The sequence below is a fragment of the Zalophus californianus genome, chromosome 6, assembly GCF_009762305.2.
Source record: "Zalophus californianus isolate mZalCal1 chromosome 6, mZalCal1.pri.v2, whole genome shotgun sequence".
Taxonomy (NCBI): Eukaryota; Metazoa; Chordata; class Mammalia; order Carnivora; family Otariidae; genus Zalophus; species Zalophus californianus.
The window spans coordinates 57,789,224-57,815,782 of NC_045600.1; the positions used below are offsets into that span (position 1 = coordinate 57,789,224).

At 37.6% G+C, this 26,559-nt stretch overlaps 1 protein-coding gene and 1 pseudogene across 1 annotated transcript; both read right to left on the minus strand.

Annotated features, from left to right (window-relative positions):
* Positions 1–4,746: 4,746 nt before the first annotated feature.
* On the minus strand, positions 4,747–26,260 carry GEMIN2 (gem nuclear organelle associated protein 2). Its single transcript, XM_027569841.1, has 10 exons — positions 26,064–26,260; positions 25,593–25,677; positions 24,117–24,206; positions 23,213–23,272; positions 20,155–20,268; positions 18,451–18,495; positions 17,252–17,320; positions 12,268–12,378; positions 10,100–10,158; positions 4,747–5,198 (listed from the first exon to the last, which is right to left on the minus strand). Exons 1-10 carry the CDS (start codon positions 26,231–26,233, stop codon positions 5,159–5,161), a joined length of 843 nt encoding a protein of 280 aa, XP_027425642.1. The 5' UTR covers positions 26,234–26,260; the 3' UTR covers positions 4,747–5,158.
* Positions 5,243–10,023, minus strand: LOC118357052 (annotated as a pseudogene).
* Positions 26,261–26,559: the final 299 nt, after the last annotated feature.

Below are 26,559 nucleotides of genomic sequence, written 5' to 3' on the forward strand. Positions count from 1 at the left end.
CTTTTGGTTCTGTACTTTGTTACTTGCTGTACACCTTAAACTTAAAAAACAATGTTATATGTCAAATATATCTCAAGCTGGGAAGAATGAGTACAGAAATTTGTATGTATAAGGATTTTCACTATTTAAGTGTTCACTGATGGCACTTGATTAAATTATGGTACTGACATATAAGAAAATGCTGTGCAGCTGGTGAAAAGGATGAAATCATGTATTTATGCACATGGAATGCTATTAATTGATGTTAAGAGAAAAAACTCTGTTATAGGATACAGCACATACAATGTATAAATTCTGAGTATCAGACCGGAAAGTTACAAGTAAATTGTACAGTGGATGGAGATTTTTGACTTTTAGCTTTTTATTATTTGGGTTTTAAAATAATCATTTGCCACAATAAGGATATTTCTATTTGAGGTGAGAAATCATGATAAATCAGTGATTTTTAAGCTATGTTTTTCTGAGTCCTAGGTTTCACAGGGTGACCTCGGCTGAGAGTTTGGTGGGGAGCAGGGTACAGGCCTAAAGCTAGCGGAAGTCAGGGAGGCTACCTAGTAGAGGCCTTGGGTTTGGGAGAAAGGCATTATAGTGTCATCTGCAGAGAGGATTTATTGTACATCAGGTTGCCCAGTGTCACAGAGAAGAAATTGTTTACTACATGAAAGACAAGCCAGTGATACAGATCAAGTATTTAAGCCACTTGTGCCCAAGGAACCAGGTAAGCCATTGTTTTCTCTTTCAAAAGGGGGACTCTGTGGGTCATCAGCTATAGACCACCTAGCAGAAGGAATACGTCTCCACTCTCGCACAAAGTTGTATCGAGCCTCATCCAAACTGCCCTATTTGGATAATAACCCCTTCTTTGCAGCAGTTCTTGGGAGGAATGTTGGAGAAAACTCTCAGGACTCATACCTGGGACGGGATAGGACAGTGGTGAAAACTCATTTTCTCATAGTATAGGGTTCTGTTTCTTTTTTTTAACCTTTTGGGGGCCGTGGACTCCTATTTGGTAGTGTGTTAATGTTAATGAACTCCTCACAATGTTTTTAATGCACAAATAAAATACATAAGACTACAAAGGAAACAATTACACTGATATGTTACCAAAATATTTTTAAAATATGATATATACTTTATATTAAGGGAATATATTTAAAATACAGGCAAAGGGCCAAAAAATAAATGAATAAAAAAAAAAATACAGGCAAGGGGTACCTGGCTGGCTCAGGTGGAAGAGCTTATGACTCTTGTTGATCTCTGGGTCATGAGTTTGATCTGCTCCGTTTCCAGCCTGGGCCGGTTCACCCCTCCATAGGCAACCTGGTGGACCCCTGCTTCTGGGAGGTCACCATATTGATTCCAAACTTAGTGTGGACATCTGATCGGCATAGTGCACTACAGCCCAGAACTCCTGGGCTCAAGTGGTCCTCCTGCCTCCCGAGTAGCTGGGACTACAGGCGCGCGCCACTGCGCCCATGGGTGGTGAGTTTGAACCCCACATTGGGTGTAGAGAATATTTAAACTTAAAAAAAAAAAATATATATATATATATATATATAGGCAAGTTAATTTTTTAATAAAGATGAGTATGACTGGGGCACCTGGGTGGCTCAGTCGTTAGGCGTCTGCCTTCGACTCAGGTCATGATCCCGGGGTCCTGGGATCGAGTCCCACGTCGGGCTCCCTGCTCAGCGGGAAGCCTGCTTCTCCCTCTCTTGCTCCCCCTGCTTGTGTTCCTGCTCACTGTCTCTCTCTCTGTCAAATAAAGTCTTTAAAAAAAAAAGATGAGTATCACAGCTGTTGTTTAGCTTGCCTCAGAACCTGTGGGGTGGTCTTGTGGCTCAGTTCCTTCCCTTTATAGATCAATCATACATAGGGAATGGTGTAAAGTAATGCAAATACCGATGTCACCAAGGTGAGAACATACACCTACAATGTTGGGTGTTGGCTTCCAGGCCTGTGGTTATTTGGTACCAGAAGCTATAGACAGGAAGTCTGCAATCACACATGATCTAGGGGTAGGTTTAATAGCTACCATATTTTGAACTACTGTGTGAATATTCTTTTTTTTAAAGATTTTATTTGAGAGAGAGAGAGAGCACATGAAAGGGGGGAGGGTCAGAGGGAGAAGCAGACTCCCTGCTGAGCAGGGAGCCCGATGTGGGACTCAATCCAGGGACTCCAGGATCATGACCTGAGCTGAAGGCAGTCGCTTAACCAACTGAGCCACCCAGGCGCCGCTGTGTGAATATTCTAAAACATCTGCAACTACAATTTGATATGAAAACATTAGGACTTCTAAACATTAGGTCCTTGAAAACATCAAGGACCCTTAATGAATAGCTAACAAAGTCACAGTTAGCAATGAATGCTGCTATGGTTTGTTGCCTGTATTTGGAAATGAAAGAAATGCTAAGTAACAGGAGGATAGTAAAAGTAAAGATGTAATTTTTTTCCCATTCAAGTTCATGGACTCCAGGTTAAAAACCTGTTATGAGGGGCACCTGGGTGGCTCAGTCAGTTAACATCTGCCTTCGGCTCAGGTCATGATCCCAGGGTCCTCGGATGGAGCCCTGATGGAGCCCTTAGTCCGGGTCCCTGCTCAGCGGGGAGTCTGCTTTTTTCCTCCACCTCTTCCCCTCCCCCCTGCTCTCATGCTCTCTCACTCTCTCTCAAATAAACAAAATCTTTAAAAAAAAAAAAAAAACCTGTTAAGAGGGATAAAATCATAAGATTGGTGTAAACATTGAGATAATCTATGTAAATAGATTAAAGTGTCTGTTGTGTGTATATATGGAAATAAAGAGTAAAAACATCACAGAATATTGTGGCTTATAAGCCTATTGCAATTAGAAAGTAGCTTCGATTTCAGTATCCTTTTGCATGATTTCATCTTAATTATAGTCATAAAGGACCCTTAATAGCATACCTGTTTTAAAGAGATGGATTTTTATTTATTTTTTTTTTTTAAAGATTTTATTTGACAGAGAGACACAGCAAGAGAGGGAACACAAGCAGGCGGAGTGGGAGAGGGGAGAAGCAGGCTTCCCACCGAGCAGGGAGCCCGATGCAGGGCTCGATCCCAGGACCCTGGGGTCATGACCTGAGCCGAAGGCAGATGCTTAACGACTGAGCCACCCAGGCACCCCGAGCAGATGTATTTTTCAAAAGTAGAAAACTATACTGTATGGGGGTGATGGGGTGGCTCAGTTGGTTAGGTGTCCAACTCTTGACTTTGGCTCAGGGTTGTGAGATCGAGCCCTGCGTCAAGCTCCACACTGGGCATGGAACCTGCTTAAGATTCTCTCCCTCTGCCCTACCCCCTCCCTCTAAAAAAACAAAAACTATACGTATGAACTATACTGTATACTGCCTATGTAAACTGTTTAGTCAGTGGCTTCTACTAACCGTAATGACACAGCTTGATCTCTCAGGTCTAGCAATACAACCTCATAAGAGGACTTAGGACTGGAGATGTCATCAGAATCAGTCTGTCTGGGGGCGCCTGGGTGGCTCAGTTAGTTAAGCGTCTGCCTTTGGCTCAGGTCATGATCCCGGAGTCCCAAATCCAGCTCCTTGCTCAGCAGGGAACCTACTTCTCCCTCTGCCGGCTGCTCCCCCTGCTTATGTTTGCTGTCCCCCCCGCCCCGTGTCAAATAAGTAAATAAAATCTTTTTTTAAGTAAATAAAATCTTTAAAAAAAAGATTTGAGAGTGAGAAAGAGCAGGCATGTGCACGGGGGGAGGGGGCAGGTAGGAGAGGAATAGCAGACTTCTTGTTGGTCCCAGGGCCCCAGGATCATGACCTGAGCCAAAGGCAGATGCCCAACCGACTGAACCACTCAGGTGCCCCAGATCCGCAGGTATTTCCAATCCCCTTTTCTCTCCCCACCCCTTTCTTTTTCTTCCTCCTACTGGAAAGACTGGAAAGGCTTACAATTTCATTTCTCCACCTTCCTCAGAGCTAGAGGTGATCATGTTATACTTGTGGCCAACAAATGAACACATATCTTTTGTAAATTTCTGGGGAGTTTTCCTTTTATGAGAAAAGAATCAGATGTGGAAGGCTCTGAGTCCTTCCACCTTTTTCGGTCTTGAATACAGACACATTGCCTTGAACTGCAGTGGCCATCTTGTTACCCTTTAAGGGAAAGGCCATAAGACTCACAGATAATTGGTATTGTGGAGTCATCGACCCAATACCAGTAGCCAGCTCCTCTTGACTTCTGGTTGTGTGAGAAAAATAAATCCCTACTGAAAAACCACTGCTACTTGGATCTTCTGTTAAAGTAGAAAACATTCCTACCTGATAAAGAAATAGGTAAATTTTAAGTGATATGACAAGAGATTTGACAGACAAAACAGATGACTTATTAGGGTATTATACAAAATGATTTAAGAAAGTTTTATGTAATAAAGCAGTTAAAAAGAAAAGTATTGAGCTTAAAGGGAAAACATTTGATTAGTTTTGTTGCTGACTATGAAAACATTTGCCATTTAACCAATTATCTTAATTCTAATGCTAAGGACATTTATCCATTGTCTTTTGTTTTGTTCAAGAGTCAAAGTAAGGGGCACCTGGGTGGCTCAGTCAGTTAAGTGACTGCCTATGGCTCAGATCCCAGGGTCCTGGGATCGAGCCCCGCATCAGGCTCCCTGCTCAGTGGAGAGTCCACTTCTCCCTCTCCTCTGCCGCTCCCGCTGCTTGTGCTCTCTCTCTAATAAATAAATAAAATCTTAAAAAAAAAAAGAGTCAAACAAGATTTTAATAACCAAAACACATTTTCAATAAAAGTTTATGTGTATATGTAAAGAAAGAATGAAAAAGCACCAAGGATCTCTGTAAAATTTCATCATACAGTTTCTGTACAGAATGCTTCATCAATAAATGGCACTCAGTTTGTTTTAAAAATATGTAATTACAGAAAACTGTTTTAACTGTTCATCAAAAACTGGCTGGTTGGGATTTTCCAAAGAATACTTCAGATATTCAAATCAATACAATATATCTTCTAAATGTTAACTTCAGATGCACAGGTTAAGATGAAGACCCTTCAAATAATGTTGAAGATGTAATTCAATTCTCACTTAAGTTGCCCCTGTACATCCTCAGACTGCCTTCATCACAAGTATCTTCTACCCCTGAGAAGCCAGCTACATCAAGATGGTTCATCAGCTAAATCACGTTGGTCAAAATACCTAGTAAAAAAAGAATTTCATGTATGTTTAAAAATATTAATAGCAGCACCTACTTGTAATAACAAAACACCACAAATAACCCAAACATCCATCAATAAGGGCACTCATTGAATAAACTATAGTACATCTGCACAGAAGACTCGAGGCTTTTTATAAAAGCCTTTTTTATAAAAAGAAATGAAAATACACTGCTATATAGTGTGACTTCTAGGATTTATTAAGTGAAAAAAACAAGGTACAGAACAGTATGTTTAGTATGCTACCTTTTGTAAGGATGTGTAGGAATGCAGATATATATACTTGCTTACACTTTTAGAAAGAGTGAATGGAAGGATAAACCAAAAATTAATAATAAATGGAAAACTACAGAAGGGAGAAAGGCTAGAGAGGATAAAGGTGGGTTCTAAAATATTTCAAATGTACTTTGTATTAAAATTTTAACTTTGGAACAATGTAAATATTTAATTATAAAACAAGATTAAATAAGAAAATCACCAAACCCAAACAAATGAATCTTCTCATTTATCAGATTGCTGGCCTAACCACACAGAAGGGAATAATTTCTAAAATTTGATGTTCTGGTGTTTGTCCCTAGTGAGATATACCAGAGAGAAAAAGAACTGCAAAGAACTCTTAAACTGATTTCAACAGTTGTACTATCAGTAACACTGTTAGTATATTTATTCTGAAACTATTATGTGCATATTGTTGGATAAAGCCAATAACTGTTAATGTTAGAAACCAGAATTTTCAGCAGAGGAGAAAAGAAACATAGGTTAAAGAAAAATCATGTAATCTTAAATCAACTGAAATTTCAATCTGAGGTCACGATTTCATTTTTCTCTTTCTAAAAAATACATACTTCCTACCTGTGGTCATTGAAAAGGCCTAAAGGCAACGACCAACCTGATAACAGCTAGCTTCCCTAATGTCCAAATTGTGGACTCCAAATACCATTTTCTACTTTAGAAGAGGAACCAGCAGTTCTGGGAAAAAAGACTGATTCCAGATCTGGGGCCAGAAATGTCTTAAGATACATTTGAACCATCTTGATATACCTGAAATAAAGAAAGCTATAAAAGACCGCCAGGGTTATATAGAACAAAAAGCATAGGAACTGACCTAATGGGTTCCTACTGGCCAAAGGCGGAACAATTTGAGCATCAACAAAGATAATGACTGCAATATCCCTTTACCTGAATGCAGTGATCAGCTTCACACTAAAAGTGGAACAACCAGACATTACGTGCCTCCTGATGTGCACAACAGCACTCATGGAGTCTTGCCAAACAAACAAAATAACACTATATAATAATCAAACCTTTAAACCAACCTACCAGCTTATAGAAAATATGGGAGATAAATGAGCACATTAAACACTATCATGAAGATAAGATATAGCTGTCAAAACCAAAATGTGGGAAATTTTACAAGTCAAAGGACTTTTTTTTTTCAGTAAATAAATGGCAAAGAGATAAGCCCAGGAAATTGATGGGGAGACTCAAGACATATCAAACAAAGCAATGAGTGCATTTTACTTGGATCCCGATTTGGGTTTTTGTTTTGTTTTTTTGGGTTTTTTTTTTAAACAACTGTTTATTTTCCATCAACCTTATTTCCGTTTTGTTTGACTTTGTGGAAGAGTGGCTTAAGACTGCTTGGTGGTTGTTCCTATACATTCAGTGGCCTGAGCAGTGGAAGCTGCAAGCTAGTCTTCAGTGGCAGGCTGAGCACTCCAGTTTTCATTCAGTAGGGAACTGTCTGTGACCAGTCTGTGACTTCAGGTTGAGGCAGTGAACTCAAGAGCTGGAGCAGTCCATTCACCCTGAAAGTCTTCCTTGGTCACAGCCTTTTCAGCAGCAGCCTGTTCTTCCTTTTCAATCTCTTCAGAATCCCTGTAGTAGTAGAGATCAGGCATGACTTCGCATGGGTGTTCATGGGAAATGGTGCCAAGCACGCAAAGAACTTCCCGGGCCAGGATCCGCCACATCAGACCAACTGAGTGAGCTCCCTTGTTGTTATAAGGAATGGCAATGTCCATCTAGCACAGAGCAGAGTCTGCATTACACAGAGCGATGTAGGCAGGTTAACATAAGACACCTCTGTGACAGGCTGTGTCAGTCCTAGGATTAGTAACCACCAGAAGTCTTGGCTCCAGGAAGGCTGCCTGGATCTGGTTAGTGAAGGTTCCAGGGGTGAGGCGGCCAGCAGTAGGGAGTGGCTTCAGTAGCAGCAGCAAAGTTCAGCACAGCTCGCTGGCTAGTATTTTTGGATGACAGGACACTGACATCAGCTGGGTTTTCAATGGCAACAGTGGCACGAGTTGCCAGCAGAAGCATCTCCCAGGTTCTCTCCAGATTGTTTTTTTTTAAAGTAGGCTCCACGCCCAGCATGGAGCCCAACATGGGGCTTGAACTCACGACCCCGAGATCAAGACCCAAGCTGAGATAAAGAGTTGGATGCTTAACCAACTGAGCCACCCAGGCGCCCCTCTCTTCTGATTTATGATGTAAATATTATCACTTTTCCTTCTGCAGATGTACTATTCCATTTGGAAGTCAAGGTTGGTGCTACCTAAGTGGGTTCCTCCTGTGAGGAATTTGAGGACATCCTCCTCCTTCATTTGCAGGATATCAAGGGCTCTGGACGTGTGAAAGTTTCTCTTTAAGTTACCATGGGAATGCAGAACAACAGCACATGGTCGGACCCCTCCCTGGCTACTGTAGAAAGGGAAAGGGTTGAATCCCAATTTGAACAATTCAAATGTAAGAAGACATTCTGGGGACAGTTAAGGAATATGAAACATGAACTGGGCATCAGATAATATTGTGGAGTTATTAAATTTATTAGGTTCGTGATACCAGTATTAGAGTCATGTTTTTAAAAGGTCCTAATCACTCAGATACACTAAAACAGGAGAAATGACATGTCTGAGATTTGTTTAAAATACACTGACAAAAAATATGAGACAGATGAAACATTCTGGTGAAGTTAATAAATGTTGAACTTGGGTGGATTGCTTGGGTTGGGGGGTGCATTTTATTCTACTGCATTCGTATGTGCTTGAAAATCTCCAGAAGAAGCAGCTTAAGACATTTTCACTGATAAAATAATTAAGGTGGCTAACATATGGCTATTAGATCCCATTTGAATAGGTATTTCTATCAATTAGCAGTTTTTGCCTTAAAGCTATAAGACAAACAAGACCAAAAAAAAAAACCACAACAGACTTATAACAATATTTGCTACTTATATTGAAATGGCTACTGCAAAGAGTCAAGGTCTATGTTATCTTTTTTCAAACTTTCTAGAATCCTCTTTAAGTCTGCTTTTCTTTTTTTTAGAGAGGGCCCACTGTGTGGGGCAGAGGGAAATGGAACCTTAAGCAGGCTCCATGCCAACGTGGGCACCATCTCATAACCCTGAGATCATTACCTGAGCCCAAATCAAGAGTCGACGCCAAATGAGCCACCCAGGCACCCCTCTTCTGCAAGTTTTCTTAAGCGAAGCCTATAGTCTAAGAAAATTTTCTAGCCTAGAACTTATCTTCCATTTTTACGTAATGTTCTGAGGAAAAAAAAATAACCATGACCAATTACTTGGATATTTCTTTTCTCATAATTGCACATTATAAACTATCAGTGGATTAGTAGTCAGATGATATGTTTAAGTCTCTGGTTCCATTCAGTACTAGTTTACTGAACCTTAATTACTTAATGTTTCTGAACCTGTGTCCTCATCTGTAAAGTAAAAGAAAAAACTGAGTTGCGAGGATTAAAGACCCAGTATACGTAGCACCTAGGGCTCTCATTTAATCCTTATTACCAAGAGATGAGGTTGTTTGATACGGGCATAGTCCAGAACTTAGCTCTGGAGCAAAGCTGCCTGGTTTTGGATCCTAGCCCTACAATTTACTAGCTTTGTGATGGCAGGAAAGTTATCTCTGTGCCATGATTTCCTCAAATGTAACTGATCACAGCACCTACCTTCTAAGGATTAAATGAGTTTCTATTATGAAGCACTAAGAAAAATGCTTGGCACCAAGTGCCTAGTTAAGTATTAAGTTTCACCAGCAGCGTAATTATAAATTTAGAAAGTATATGTTGAACACATGTGTACTCTGAAAAACTGTCTTGTTTGAGGAAGGATACTGTACACAGATCATTTACCTTCTCACTATTTAAATATAAAGCTTTAAAAAGTTATCAGCATTAGATTAAAAACACTGACCAATGTACAAAAATATCAAGCCCAGAAAGACACCTAAAATAAACATGTGTGCATGCGTATGTGTAAGTATAATACACACATACTCATACACACGAATTCAGAATATGAGAACATTTTCAATGTGGAATTTCAATGTAAGAAATGAAATCAAACACATACTAAATATGTCCTAACTGAAAATGAATAAAGAAACAGGCAATTAAAAAAAACTGCAACAAAATATTTTTTACCCTTACTGGTAATTAAACAAATGCAAATAAAAATAATTTGTATCTTTTTGTTATTAGAATGGAAATATTTATATCAACCGAAAATGCCCAAAAAGGGCATTTTTCTGGGCTTCTTTTGAATAGAAGATGGGCAGTCTGACACTTTCATGGGAAAAGAGAAAGGTATGAGTTTCTGGAAGGCAAACTATTAATAAATATCTCAGTTTTAAAAGTACATGCATGCCCTTCAACTTATTTCTAGGAGTTTGCCCTTAGGAAATAATAGAGCTATAATGTATACAGATCTACATGGCAGCAGTACTTTTAGAGAAAACTCGAAATACAGGGAATTGTGATACATAAAATATTGTTTCCTCACACCTCAATTTCCTCTGCTTGAAAATGAAAACAGTATTTTCCATTAATAACATATTACAAAGCAAAGAGTCAAGGATTACTTACCTGCTAACCAGGCAGATTAATAAATTCAAAGCAGGAACCCGCTCATCATCTTTGCTGTCCTAAAGAAAAAAAAAAAATCAGAAAAATGTAGAGTGTTCTCCTTAATATTTTTGAAACAAATTTCCTTTTAAGATGCAAAATATGAAAATTTTATTAGATAATAGTAATAATCACATGGAAGTAGAAAACCTCAAAGAAAAAGGAGAAAACTAAACCCTTGAGAATCATCTGACATGATCTTTTTTAAAGATTTATCTATTTGTCAGAGAGAATGAGAGAGAGAGCAAAGCAGGGGGAGCAGCAGACGAGGGAGAAGCAGACTCCCTGCTGAGCAAGGAGCTCGATGCAGGACTCGATCCCAGGACCCCAGGGTCATGACCTGAGCCGAAGGTAGACGCTTAACAGACTGAGCCACCGAGGTGGCCCCTGCATGATCTTTTAAAGAAAGGTCCTTAACAGAGAAAAGAAATAAAGCGTTGAAGGTTTAAAGGAGAATAACTTGGGAGAGAGATTTTTCCCGGTTCCAAGTAGAGGAGCAAAAAAAAAACCCCAATGTCCTAACTAGACAGTAGTGAAAACAAACTATATAAAAATATTTTAAAGAACTTAGAATTGAGGAATGAAATCCTGGCTTCTAGCATAAGACATACCAGAAAATACTCCCAGCAGATCAGGGTTCTCAATTACGATGGAGGTAGTTGCTGAACTATATATATATATATATATATATTTAAGATTTTATTTATTTATTTGACAGAGAGACACAGCGAGAGAGGGAACACAAGCAGGGGGAGTGGGAGAGAGAGAAGCAGGTTTCCCACAGAGCAGGGAGCCCAATGCGGGGCTCGATGAGGGGCTCGATCCCAGGACCCTGGAATCATGACCCAAACCGAAGGCAGACGCCTACCGACTGAGCTACCCAGGAGCTGTGTATTTTATAAAGTGGTGTTACAGAGCGTGAAGTTTATTTTTATACATTTCAAGATATAGTTACAATAACCTATCGAGTAATGTTATAACAGACATGTCACATGTTAATTCAAACTTGGGACACACTTTCATAATGTTAGTGTACTCAACTCTGTGTCAAGCACTATATGGAACAAAGCTGAATAAAACATATTACGTGCTAATAGCAGAGAAGATGAAATATCCACATTAACTTTAATGAAAGGAAAAAATATGAAGTATACTGAAAAAACAGAGAATGCAGAAATTCTTTTTAATTGTTAGGGTCAGGGAGAGTATCACAAAAAGTGGTTGAATATGAGCCAGATTGTGAAAAGTAAATGGTATTTAGATGCAGATTGGAAGAGTGAAAAGGCACTTCTGTAGAGGAAATAAAGTCTAGGAACAAAACATGGGAAATATTTACCAAGTAGCAAGTACATTTTGCTTGGAGTACAAGCCATAGAAGCTAATTTGGGCCATATCATGGATGTTTAACAAAAATATTTTTGAGTAGTCAATAGAGAATGAGTATACATTTTGTGTAAGAGAAAGGGATGAAAGAAAAAAAATCACAAGTGAACTTAATCTGGCATAAGATTTATATTGTAATGCTGCAGGCATGAGTTAGTGAAGCACCTGATTGGAGAAATTCGAAACAATCATCTTGCCAGACTGTTAGTTGACCACTCTAACTTCTTGTTTTCCCTTACTCTTTAGCAAAGGAAGCTCATTTTAACCTAAGCACACTGTCCCCCAGCTAAAAGCAAACATTTCCCATAGTTCCTTATGGCCATGTGACTAAATTCTGGCTAAATGAGTTACATATATATAGCCAGATATGCTTGTGGAACCTCTGGGAAGCTTTGTTAGAGGACAACCTTCTCTTTCTAGTTCCTATAACCGAATATAATGGCTGACTCCAGCAGCCACCTCGGACCATGAGATGAACTTGGTAACGGAAGCTACATGAGGCAGAACTCAAAAGCAGGGTTACTGCCATATTAGATTTGCTCTGTCCACCTGCAGACTTCCTTTATCTAAGAAAAACATGTCCATTTCATTTAAGCTACTGTTATTTTGGGCTTTTTAAAATTATGTGGCCAAATCTAATCTTGACTAATAAAATATTCCACGTTTTCCTATTTCAATGGCATCCTTTTTTATCACCATATAAATCAATGAGCGCTCTCAATTTGAAACAGCAAGTTGTAACTTACCACTAAGAGCCTTACTTCAGAGCACCTTCTTGCAAGCTGCCGAATCAGTGAATGAGCCTCAGGTAATAAAGGTTTTTCAAGACAAGCCAATAAAGCATAAAGCCACCTTCCCTAAATAAGATTTTAAAAAGTAGTAAGTAGCAAATACTGTACCATAAGTTTAACTTATTTTTTAAAATGTCCAAAGTTGTATCTGGTTATTTGCTATGAATAAATTAATGCAACATTAACTGTATTATATTTGGATGTAGACAACAAGGGATCATCTAGACAGCCAGCTGATATTTTCTGTTATCTTCTTACTACAGACACAGAACATTGAACACTTCAAAATACCCTTAGTTCCAAAGAGTTCATTTCAGAGATTCTTACTATAATTGAAGTCCCAATTTATAGGTAGAAAACTACATTAAGATGTGCATAAATCCTTGCAAAAATTAAGACACATATTTTCCTCTGCCCTTTATAGACAGATATACAAATAATTTTATAACTTTATAACTTTGCCCCGTGTCTATACAAAGGAACTATACTCTAGATGAAATCATGTTTTGAGGGGCACCTGGCTGGCTCAGTAAGTGGAGCATGCAACTCTTGATCTCGGGATGGTGAGTTCAAGCCCCACGCTAGATATAGAGATTACTTAAAAAAATAAATCTTAAAAAAATTATAAAAAATGTTTTGATACTTCTGTAAGTATCATGGCAAACTAAATCTATCCCCATCTTTTTTTTTTTTTTTTTTTAAAGATGGAGCCCAATGCATGGCTTGAACTCATGAACCTGAGATCAAGACCTGAGCTGAGATCAAGAGTCAGATGCTTAACCAACTGAGCCACCCAGGCACCCCATCCCCATCCTCTTTTATTTATTTTATTTTTTCTAAAGATTTTATTCATTTATTTGACAGAGAGAGACACAGCAAGAGAGGGAACACAAGCAGGGGGAGTGGGAGAGGGAGAAGCAGGCTTCCCACAGTGCAGGGAGCCCGATGCGGGGCTCAATCAACCTGAGCCAAAGGCAGACGCTTAAAGACTGAGCCACCCAGGCGCCCCCCAATCCTCTTTTAAAATGAAATTTTTTTCAATTACAAAAGGAAGAAATACTAAATGCTGAAAAACTGAATACAAAAAGCACAAAGTAAAAAACACCTGCAACCCCACCATCCAGTTTCTAATTTTAAAAATGCTAATTTTTATCTTTTTCGTATTTATACGTACAACTTTAAAAAAAATAAAGTTCCATTATCATAGTAACATTAATAATGTGGTAATAACATTTTGTAGCCATCTTTTTTACTTGCAATACATAATGAATATCCCCCATGTTGTTAAATGGGATTTGGGAGGAAATGTTATTAATCTCAACACAGCACTTATATAATACTCTTTCACCAAACACTTATACTTTCCTGTCATTGCTGGTTTAGTCTTTTCTTCCCCAAACTCTGTGAGAGTATAAAATTAGATATTATACTCCTAGGACCCAGACTTGAGTTGGAACACAATAGGCGCTTAAATTAAAATTTCTGTGGAATGAATGTTCCATTTTGGATGACCATAATTTACTTAACCAATTTCTTATTGTTGAGCACTTAGGTTTAATTTGTTGCTGTCATATAAAAAATAGTGTGATAAATATCCTTGAACATAAATTTTAGACCATCTCTGATTGATTTTTTGGGCTAAATTACTAGAAATAAAATGGTGGTATCCAAGGGTATGTATGTTCATAAATGTTTCTGAGATATCATCAATGAATTGTGCCTGAGAAAAATTATATGAAATTATATTTCCACCAGCAGTGTATATGACTGAGTTTATTCTGAGCAACACATCACTTTGGAGAAACCTAAAGAATATTAAACAATGTTTACATAGCAATTCATGCAATAAAAAAAATTAGCTCCTCAAGCTACCCCAAATCAATAAGACTTTTTCTTAAACAAAAGATTCACATCCAGGTTTCTTTTATAAATAGTAAGTGGAATTCTCTTCTATATCAAAAAAGCTATTACACATTTAAATTTGGCTCAAATTCTGAGGGCTACATTTACCATATATAACTGGTATTCAGGTATTCAAATGGTGCTTAAACCTCTACTGATTGTCTAAGATGTATTTATACTGAGAGGTGCCTTTTCTCAAAGTCAGTGGGCTCACTGTGGTAATACTAAACGTAAAAATAAAACCCAAAACAAGATAGCTGAAGATATTCCTTCATACCTCACATTTGGATGAAAAATAAGGCTGTATTTATTTCTCAAGAGAAAATTAAAGTAATCCCAAGTAAAGACATTTAAAAAAGATCCATTTTCCTTTTGCTAGTTTATGATAAGCAAACTTTGTGATACCGGTTTTTATACACTGATATTCTCAATAGTAGAGTTCTGATAGTACGGTTAATTGGATAGTGGAATTGAACACCGTTGATTTAAGAGAGAGATTAACTCCAGGTTAGAAGCAAAGGATTAATTAAGTTAAAATTTAGTAAATCAGTTGTCAGTTCCTCTGGCAAATATAGCTACTTTTTGGTAATATGCTCTCACTAATTAACAGGAACAGCCAAACTTATCACCCTCTTCAGTGGGTAATCTTTAGAAGTTAAAAAAAAATAAAAATCTTACAACAAAGAGTTGAAAAAATAAAGATTAAAGGACGAGACGGAAAACAGGTCAGGTAATAGTGCTAAAACGTCACTATCAGAGAGAAAGAATGGATATAGAATTTAAAGTTCAATATCCAGATTCCAATGAATAAATAATATGAATATGAACAAAGTTATCTATTAAAGGTATACCTAATATACCTATGATGGAAAAATACAAATACAAATTACATTTACTTTGAAGTGCTACTATAAATTCACTAAATTTGAAAATAAACAGAAATCATAAAATGTTAGATGGAACCATATGGAATTACTGATAATCAAATTTTTTAACCTACAAAAATGGCAAATGCACATGGTTCAACTTAAATTGGAATTGCAGGGAAAAATAAGAATCCTTTGCCAATGGCATTATTAACTGGTTCATTCCTTTTGGAAAGCAATGTAGCAGAAAGTAACAAAACAAAAGCTTATGAAATCTTGATCCAATAATTCTACCCTAGCAATATCCTGAGAAAATGATAATTAAAATGAACTTAGTATAAATGTTTATAATTTAGTCATGATTATAAAATATAAGAACCCAGATGGTCAATAATGAGAGAATCAAAGTAAACTGAGACATTAAGACAATGGAAATTATATGAATTACAGTATCATATAGAAATATATATATGTAATCTAAAGCTAAAAAACCCAGAATAATGTATGAATTACACTATGTAAAAGACATGTTTGACCACTGAATCAGAAACCGTGATTTTGTCTTTCTTTCTTTCTTTTTATTTAGTTAGTTAGTTCCATGCTGGGCACGAAGCCCAATTCAGAGCTTGAACTCACAACCCTGAGATCAAGGCCTGAACTGAGCTCAAGAGTTGGATGCTTAACCATGGTCTTGAAATCCAATTTACAAAAGTATATCAAATACCAATAATAATAGCAAGCACTGTGTGCCAGGCATTACTCTAAGGACTTTGTATACAGTAATTCCTTGAATCCTCCAATAACCTATGAGCTGTTACTTGCATTTTACAGACAAGGAAACTAGAGTACATAAAGATTCAGTACTTGCTTAAGATGACACATACCCTTACTGGTGGAACTGAGAGTCACACCCCAGCAATCCAGCTATACTCTTAAGAACTATGCTGCACTGCCCCTCTGCTTTATAGTTTTATATTCACAGCTCATTTTCACCTTCAAAAATGGGTCAGTTTGGTGGACATGATATAAATAATATGCTTAATCCCCTAGGAAGAAATTTTATTATTCTTTCAAGTTAGATTTAATTTTTAGAAACATATATTTTTTATAGTTAAGGATATTTGCAAAAGAGTGTACCTGAAGCTCCAAAGCTCCCTGTCAAAGAGTAAGATATAATCTTTGCCCACCAGAAACTTATAGTCTGCTGGGAGAAACAGATAAACCAACACTGCAATACAATGTACAAGTTTTGAAGCCTGCCATTCATCCAAGTAGCTAAGTCTCTTACGTAAGTATAATGATCATATTCTTTACCACGAGATTTTCATTTTTTGTTTTTGTATTTTATTCTTTTAAATCTCTACTATATAACATGTACATTTAAGGGAAAAAAATTAATGTTTAAAGTCACTGTTTCTGGGGCACCTGGGTGGCTCAGTAGGTTGAGCATCTGACTCTTGATTTCATCTTAGGCCTTGACTGATCTCACGGTCATGAGTTCAAGCCCCATGTTGGGCTCCACGTTGGGCATGGAGCCTACTTAAAAAACAAACAAACAAAACAACACACACACACACAAACAAACAAAAAAAGAAAATGCATTTCAAATTTCTTTAAGCCAGTGCTACTCAAAATGGGATGTCCAAACTGGATGTCAGTTGGTGATCTATTTGTTACTGGACTGCAGTAAGGTAAGTTGCTTCTCCCAGGATATAAATAAGCTCTTTTTTTTTTTTTAAGATTTATTTGTTTATTTGAGAGAGCAAGAATGAGAGGGAGAGAGTACATGAGAGGAGGGAGGGCCAGAGGGAGAAGCAGGCTCCCCGCCGAGCAGGGAGCCCGATGCGGGACTTGATCCCGGGACTCTGGGATCATGACCTGAGCCGAAGGCAGTTGCTTAACCAACTGAGCCACCCAGGCGCCCTAAATAAGCTCTTTAATTGACTTTTTCCAAGGCAAATCTTTCTCAATGAAGGAAGTTTAATGTTGATTTGCATTCTACTCTAAGTTCCTTATTTCACTGCAAGCAAGCACAGTTTGCATTGTACATGTAGTTATATGTACAAGTATAATACACACATATACATAAATATCTTAGAGTCATATCTCATATATAAAATAAGTCTATACAATTTTGTCTGCATTATGAAAATAAAAAGATGCGATACTACCAATTCTGGAGTAAAGTCTCTTTCTCCAAACCAATTACTCAGATATTCCAAGACACTAGTTACCGTTGCCTAAAAAAAGGGGAAAGGGAAGGTGAAAGAAATGTATTAGTAATAAAACAAAGACAAGTTCAACATGGGTTTCATTAAGTTTGGTTAGAAAGCAACTCTGATATCTAAAATAGTCCCGTTCTTTAGACTTCCAGAGAAAACTGATTGTATTTAGTAATTTGGTTAGGTGGCTCACTCAGAGAGAAGAGGCTTTTTAGACATATTTTTATATACTTTCAAGTATCAATACCTTGGCTTAAATCCCAGGATTTAGTTTGTAACTACTAATTTAGTTTATAAATACTTGAAAAATCCCACACGCTCTTAAAAAAACCTTTGCATAAATACCTTCAAGTTATTTTCATTAAGTCAAAATCAAAATATAAGGAGAAAGTTAGCTGGAGAAAGCTCTGTTTTCAAAGTTATATAGATAGAATTTACTAAACTGTTGAAAATATTCTCTTGCTTCTTCAAGCATAGTTGGACACTTAACAAAAATCACTCATTGAATTTAGTATAACTACTACAGTATTTTAATGCAAATGATCAAGTAACTGAGACCAGTATATGATTTACAATAGACCACGACACTTAAAAAAACTTATTTTCCAAGGGAACCAATGCTATGTGAAGGCAAAACAATCAAATTTTTCATTTGCTCTTTAAATGGATAACAGAGTTCTTCATCCTAAAAGAGTGAAGAAGCTTCTGATCCAAGAAATTATGTATTTCATTCTTAATGGGATGTGCAGAACATCTGGAACTAGAAATAACAATCTAACCTTAGTTTTACTTCAAACCCCAGAATCTAAGACTTAAAACTGAAATGTATACAGTTGAAGAGTTTAGCAACATGGTTTAGCATGAGCTCTGGAATTAGATCAAACAGGGGTTAAATCCCAGTGTTGCCATTGTAACTTGCTGAAAAACCACCTGCAAGTCACTTAACTTTGAATTTTGTCTCCCAATCTATAAAAATTGGATATTAACAATAATTCTCCATATAGGGTTGTATTGGGGATTAAATAACAACTGTTACAGAGGTTAGGACAGGGCCTTATATACTGTAAGTATTCAATAAATGTGTTCATATTTTCATACACATAGAAAACAACAAAATACATACATTCTTATTATTAGATGGATTTTACCTGATTCATTCTGCTAACAATACTAAGCAAGGGAGGAAAACCAATCTGAAAGAAAAATAAGACTGAAATTTACTAAATGGCATTATAAAGGGTGATTCATTGTTTTCAAACTGGTCAATTTCTTACCACATTTTTTAAAAACAAAGAATGAATAACAGGAAATTCCTTCATTACCCATTATAATAAAACATTCCATCAACTATTATGTTGGTAATGCCTCAAAAAATGTTTTGCAATTTGAATATATAAATTTAAAAATAATGACTTTAGTAATTAAAATATGAAATTTCTTAAACTGATACTATGATTAACATGCTGCACACTTTCAAAATCTTCAGCTAAAGCTAACATTTTCAGGAATTAAGGGTACTCAGAGTAATTTTTTTTTCAAACCTAATATAAATCAATTAAAAAAGTATTTTGAAGGTTAATGCTGGGAGCCTTCGTTACGAAAATAGCACTGACTTTAGAGAAAGTTAAGAGGAGGATGTGCGTTAACTCTGCTTCCTTATGTTATGGTTCTTCCACATGGTGTATTTTCCTTGTATGTATTTTGTAGTAACAAGCTAAATAAGTTTTAATTTTTTGTCAAATTAAAACACATTTTGAAATGTAACATCCATTAGGGCTATTATCCAAAAGAAAAACAGATTGTGTAAGAAACAGGGCCAAGTTAGTTCACTTCCAGATCTGAATCTATTTATACCCCACCACCATGTGTAAAAGTGCCTATTTTCCCAGCCCTTGTTAATACAGCGTATCAAATTTCCTTTGCCAATGTTATCAAAAATAGCAGCTCAGTGGAGTTATGAGTTATATCTCTATTATGAGTGAATATGGCATCTTCTAACAGCAATTCATATTTTTCTTTCTGTGAGCTATTTATTTCTTTTGCCTTTTCTGTTTTAATTGGGTTCTTGGTCTTTTAGTGATTTTTTGGTGTTTTTTTTTTTTTTTTTTTAAAGTAGTCTCCAGTGTGGAGCCCAATGTGGGGCTTGAACTCATGACCCTGAGATCAAGACCTGAGCCGAAATCAAGAGTTGGATGCTCAACCTACTGAGCCACCCAGGTGCCCTAATTTTTAGAGCTTTTACATTTTTTGGATCAATTACTTTTAAATGGGAAAAACACACACCTTGGGGGGCCAAGAACCAGTTGGCCACATAATTTATGATTAGAATAAAGCCACAGGAAATTTAAATATACCTTTAAAACTTCATCTCCAGAATACGAAATCCACTAAGCATTTTTAAGCACCTAATTGTGTCATGTTTTCCTTTGTTTCCCTGACTACTCACAAGTCATAACCCATGCTTAATCATTAAAAAAACAAACGAACCCTGATACTATCTAACTCACGAAGTTAACACATAGCTAAAACCTAAGAGATATGAAGCCCACCTAAGAAAAGTCACAGTACATTGTTTCAGAAACTGGGCTGCACATTTTTAAGTTAAAGAGCCAATTAACTAGGTCATAGGTTGGGAAACATTTTCTGTAAAGATCCAGACAGTAAGCATTTTAGGCTTTGCAGGCCACACACTGTCTCAGTAACTTAGTATTATAAAAAAGACACTCTTAGCTCATGGGCTGTACAAAAACAGGCTGCAGACTAGATTTGGCCTAGGTTGTAGTTTGCAGAATCTTTGCATTAAATCATGCACCAAAAGTAGAACCCTTTTTGTTTATCCACAGATCACCTACTTGCACATAATCGATTCCAGGACCTTCACTTGTAGCTGGTCCAACAGCTCCTTCAGCACATAACCTTTCACCCAGACAAAATTTTTTCCAGCCTTCTTCATCTTCAGATTTTGGCTAAAAGAAAAAAAAAATTTACTTATTTCTATGTTTTGTTTTTTTTAATGGAATAGTAAAAAAGATATAAAGTCCTCTATATTCCTACCACTTCAACAGAAAGATATGGTGCCTGTTATGGGCTGAATTTGTCCCCCCCCAAATTTCTATGTTGAAGCCCTACCCTCTAGTATCTTAGAATGTAATGTGACTGTATTTGGACAAGGCCTTTATAATGGATTATGTTAAAACCAGGCTTTTAGGGTGGCCTTTCATCATCTAACCAATGTCCTTATAAGAAGAGGAAATTTAGGGGCAGCTGGGTGGTGCAGTCAGTTAAGCGTCCAACTCTTGGTTTACGTTCTAGTGGTGATCTCAGGCCCCTCGTCGGGCTCCACGCTCAGTGCGGAGTCTGCTTGAGACTCTTTCCCCGTCTCCCTCTGCCCCTCCCCAATGCCCCCCCATATGTGCACACACTCTCTCTAAAATAAATTAGGGGTGCCTCGGTGGCTCAGTCATTGGGCGTCTGCCTTCGGCTCAGGTCATGGTTCTGGGGTCCTGGGATCAAGCCCTGCATCAGGCTCCCTGCTCGGGCAGGACCCTGCTTCCCCCTCTCCCACTCCCCCTGCTTGTGTTCTCTCTCTAGGATGCTCTCTCTCTCTCTGTTAAATAAATAAATCTAAAATAAATAAATAAATAAATAAATAAAAAGAGAGAGGAAATGTAGACATAACAAGAGGCACTAGAGATGCTTGTGCACATAGGAAAGACCATGTGAGGACATAGCCAGATGGCCACGTGCAAGCCAAAGAGGACTCAAGAGGAACCAAACCTGCTAATACCTTGATCTTAGACTTTTAGCCTAGAGAACTGTGAGAAAATAAATTACTGTTTGCTAAAACACCCAGTCTGTGGTGTTTTGTTATGGCAGCCCTAGCAAATTAATACAGTGCTCAAGTGTTACATATTATGTGAGATGTGTTTAGTTTGGATACTGATACCGACAAATAAGGGTTTGTTCAAGAGGGTGATAAAGATGGAAACTGGTATGGGAAAAATGCATTAAAAACACAAGAATGAAAGATGTTTATGCCAGGGAAAGAGACAGAATTAAATGCTTCACATACTTGGAAGGGCAGTCCAATCAAAGAAAGAACAGATTTATTCTACACTACCAAATGCAGACCAGTGGGGAGAAACATTGACAAAACAATTTTTGATTGTACACAACACCTTACACATTACTTTGCATAGGTGTAGTTTCTCCCCCTGAGGATAAATAGCTTTCATTAGATTCTCAGGACAAACATGAGACCCCTGAAAGGTTAAAACCTATTGTATTAGAACAATGTATCTGCCCGTTCCCTTTACTCCATTAGGTCAGAGACTATTTCTATTTCAGGTAACACTGAATACCCTGATTATTAAAGATAGGTGCTTAATAAATGACTGAATAAGTCAATAAATAAATGTTTATATTTATCTAGTTACTTTAAATAAAATGTCAGAGTGCTTTACTTTAAAAATTTTTCATTATTTACATAACATTTACTTTTGCCATGATGAACATGCTATTAATATTTCACTGTTTTGATGGATCATAATTTATTCAATCAATTATGTTTGGTCATTTACATTTCTGACAAAATTATATTGTCATAATGTTACTGATGCAGCTTCTTTTTGAATTAGTAAGCATGTACCCAAAAGTCCTTCTACTGAGCAAGAAAAAAATACGTCTACTTACCTACTTACCACCTGTCCCCCTACCCCCTTTTCCCAGGAGGCCTCACAGCACAGCAAAAAGCTTTATGGCCAAACTTTGGTTTGAATCTCAGCGATACCTTTTATGAGTTAAATGATCTTGGGCAAGAGATGTTAGTTCGTTTCACACATTTCCTAGAGCAGAGCTTTTAATTGGTATGGAGAAGCAAGTAGAGTCCATATACTGAATTTCTCAGCTTTCAGCTCATAGTCTAGGGCTATGCAAGCAGCCTCCTCCATTTATCCCAAGGTATTACAATGTAAAAGATATATGAAACACTGCCCAGAGAAAGCTTCTAAAATCTGAAATCTATGAACTACCTGAAACTGGGAGCAAAACTGTGTGCCCTGGTGCACACAATTTTTTCCTCTGAAGATAAGGATTGCATGAAGATAAGATGTATGATTCTCAGGAAGAATATGAGACTCCCTAAAAAGCTAAAAGTCTTGTCCTGGAGAAATATATCCATCTCTTCTCCAACTCCCTTTTTTATTCAGTAGTCCAGATACGACCTATCTCCTGAAGTTGAAAATTATATCTAAGCTGATAAAGCACAGAAAATACCACTTTCTAATATGCACAACAGGCTTTATTAAAATGTCACGGTATTAGCGCCATTACCTCACCAGGAAAATCCAATAAGCCTTTATTCAATCTTTTTGTAAACACTGAAAATGTATTTATTTTCTAAAAAGGCAATGTCTAGAAGAACCCTTAAAAATTTGTAGAGGCTGGGGTGCCTGAGTGGCTCACTCATTAAGCACCTGCCTTCGGCTCAGGTCATGATCCCAGGGTCTTGGGATCGAGTCCCACATCGGGCTCCCTGCTTGGTGGGAAGCCTGCTTCTCCCTCTCCCATTCCCTCTGCTTGTGTTCCTGCTCTCACTAGCTCTCTCTCCGTCAAAAAAATAAAAAAAATCTTAAAAAAAAAAAACTTAAAAAAAATTGTAGAGGCTGAACAAGTACCTATTCAAAGTCTCTCAAGATGCTGTGGATTAAAACTGTCATAAAAATAACAACTTGCATTACTGATTCTATACTTTTAAGGCTACTAATACAACAAAATTGCTTCTATTAATGGTGAATAAAAAAGAACAAAAATAATATAAACTAAGTAAGTGAATCTTTAAAGACTGGCAGGAAATATGGACTATTTCAAATAGGCACACACTGTACAACTTAACCAAAGAAACTTACATACCATGGTCACGTTACTGTCTAACTGTTGTGATTTCCAGTGACTTCTATGTCTGATCACACTCTAAAGGAAGAAAAGTTAGGCAAGTGACCTTCAGAGAATGGATAACTGAAAAGAAATCAATTATGAAACATCCTAACAATCCTGAAACTTGGAAGACATGTTTTAAACTGTATTATGTCTAATGATTATAATCTGGTAATTGATTTATAAATATTTTAACTTTATCCTTCAGAATAATGAATCTTGGGGCGCATGGGTGGCTCAGTCGGTTAAGTGACTGACTCAGTTTTGGCTCTGGTCATGCATGATCTCCTGGGTCATGGGATCAAGCCCCTCTTCGGGCTCCACACTCATTGCTCATGAGAATATGGCTGAAGATTCTCTCCCTCTGCTCCTCCCCCAACTCACATGCCTGCCTGCATGTGTGTGTGCTCTCTTTCTCAAGTAAATAAATCTAAAAAAAAAAAAAAAAAAAGAAAAATGAATCTTATTTTTCTAGCTACAGTCTAAGAACAGAAATAAATCTTGAGGGAGGAAGGCAGGAAGTGGTTTAATTTAAAATTCAATTAGCCAACATATATTACATCATTAGTTTCCGATGTAGAGTTCAATAATTTATCAGTTGCATATAACACCCAGTGCTCATCACATCACGTGCCCTCTTTAAAGCCCATCACCCAATTACCCCATCCCCCACCCACCTCTCCTCCAGCAACCCTCAGTTTGTTTCCTATAGTAAGAGTATCTCATGGTTTGTCTCCCTCTCTGATGACTTCCCATTTAGTTTTCCCTCCTTCCCCTATGATCCTCTGAGCTGTTTATTATATTCCACATATGAGTGAAACCATATGTCTTTCTCTGGTAGAAGGGGTTTAATCTGATTAAATAATTAAAGTACACTTACCTGTCGAACAGATGAAAACTGTGCCACTTGTTGTTGTTGCCACTGAAGTGTGGGAGAATATCCTTCAGGAGCAGGTTGGCATCCTGAAAGCTGGAGATCAGTTCATAAATATTAGAATCAATGTTAGTGTTATAACTAGAATCTCATGCCTCTGCAAAGTAAAAGCAGAATCAAGATGAAAAGTAATAAAGTAAATGATTAAGGTTATATAAGAAAGAAACTACACTTCTTGCAGATGCAAAAAAGTAGGCCTTTCACTTCATTATTTTTGTCCAAGTTTAAACATTAGGAAAAGATCCTTGTGGAGTCACTTCAATAAGAGCAATCTGGAATGGTTTATAGTTGGGAGTTTTTAAACTAAGAAATCTAAATTATATGAGCCCTGAAGATAGAACTTAGTCCTACCTTTCTATAATAAAAAAACTGTTTGAAACAAAGAGATATATCCCAAATAAAGAATTTTGTTATGGGCAGAATGTACTCAAATAATCTAAGACACTTGACTTTACAAAGGCTACTTTAGCTTCCTAAGACAGCAAAATAGTTCATAATTGACGACAGACTGCCTTGAGATAAAAGTGTACTTTTCAAAAGCTAGGTGCATGACATTCTTGTCCATCAACTAAAAATTTCTGAAAAAAAATTATATGAAACATTATAGTATCTGAATTAAAATATCCTGATAATAAACATCAGATAAAGAAATTACTTGGAACATAAAAGGAAAAGGACCTAACACAATTTAAAAACTGCTGCTCTCCTTTGACCTTAGGTTAAATAGCACGACCTTAGAGAGACCTTCTGCGACAACTCTACCTTGTACTTATTGATCATTATACATGCTAATTTTCTTATCAGTAGTCACAATATATAATTACTTAGTTTGCTTGTTCACTCTCTGTCTTCCGCAGGAGAATGTAAACTCTACTAGGGTGGGGATTTTTGTGTCTCATTCTCTCTTGTATTCCCAGTGCCTGGCACAACCTAGTCGCTTAATAAAAAATATGCTGGATTAATAAATGAACAAAAATGTTCAAGGTGTGCAAGTAGCTAGAAAAACATAAGATACTTGAGTTTCTCTTCTTAAAAAACAAAACACAGTCAAATTCAGAACATGCCAACTACACTAAATAACATTAAACACCAGCCCTAGAATAATTATGAAGACAAATGGAAAAAGGTTCCCTAAAAATAAATGATAACGTAAGTAACCCATTTAAAGAGTCTTTTAGGACTGCCCTAAAGTATGATGAGTCTCCACGAATGCCAAGGTTACTGAAAACCTCTCTGGAGGCAGTAAATGCCAACTGTCCTTTTGGGGGGAAAGTAGAAGCTAATGTTTAATGTCACAGGGAGTAGTCACATCTTACATATAGCATGAAGATACTGTGGGATACCATAGGAAAAGCCTTGATCTTTCCACTTGGGCGGGGGAGGGGGAAAGGGGAGAATCCCCTGCTGGGTAATAAAACTCACAGAAACATTCACACTTTGCTTCCTTTTCAACTTCTTTGGGTCAATCTGAGCTACCACAACATCTGGACATTGAGCTGCTTCGATCCTACAAATAAGTAATAAATGCAAGAAATGTGATTACGGCTGTGCTTTGTTCATGTGTAGTAAAACGAGCGATCCATTTCTACGGTTCTTTACGAAATAAGAAAAAAAGTTCAAAATTGCCATTCACGTACTAAACAACGTATTTCCGAAATTAACTGGATTGAAAGCAAGGAAATCAAAAAGTACACATCTTGACACAGGTAAACATAATTAGGCTCATAAAAACTCGCCCAGGTAAATATGTAATCAAGTGATCTTGATTCGACCCTACCTCGCGAGAGATTGGGAAGGGCAACAGAGGCGGGGCTTTATCACACTTAGGGGGTCGAGCTGTGCCCAGGGGCAGAGCGGACGACCAGCCCACCCGCAAAGGGCCAAATCACTCACTGGACCCGCCTCAGGTATTCCTGAGGCGTCCTCGGGGGTACGGAGGGATCAAAACTTTCTGTCAAGTCGCAGGGCTCCACTGGCAACAGCCTGGGCATCAACTCTTCTACTGCAGACTCCACTGGTATCCACGCCATGGTTTTTAATCCAGCCAATCCCACCCAGCGCATGCGCCAAATGTAGGTCACAGCGCAGGCGCAGAGGTAGGCACCTTAGGCGCGGAGTTGAGGGAGGCAGGGCTTAGGGGGCGTAATTGCACTTGAGGAAGCCTGCTGATTGTCCCAAGGTTAAGGGTCCGGTGCTGTAAGAAGACAGTGAATTTAGTTCCTTGCAGAAGTGGTTCTGAAGTGTTTCTGTGTGTTTCCCTTCGTTCTCTCTTAAAAGGCGAGGGTAAAGACAGAGGATTATTAACCTTTATGCATCTGCAGTAGTGAGGGATCCTTGAATATTTTTCGAATTAACGAGCGGTGTTACTGTAATTACCATTTATTGAGCT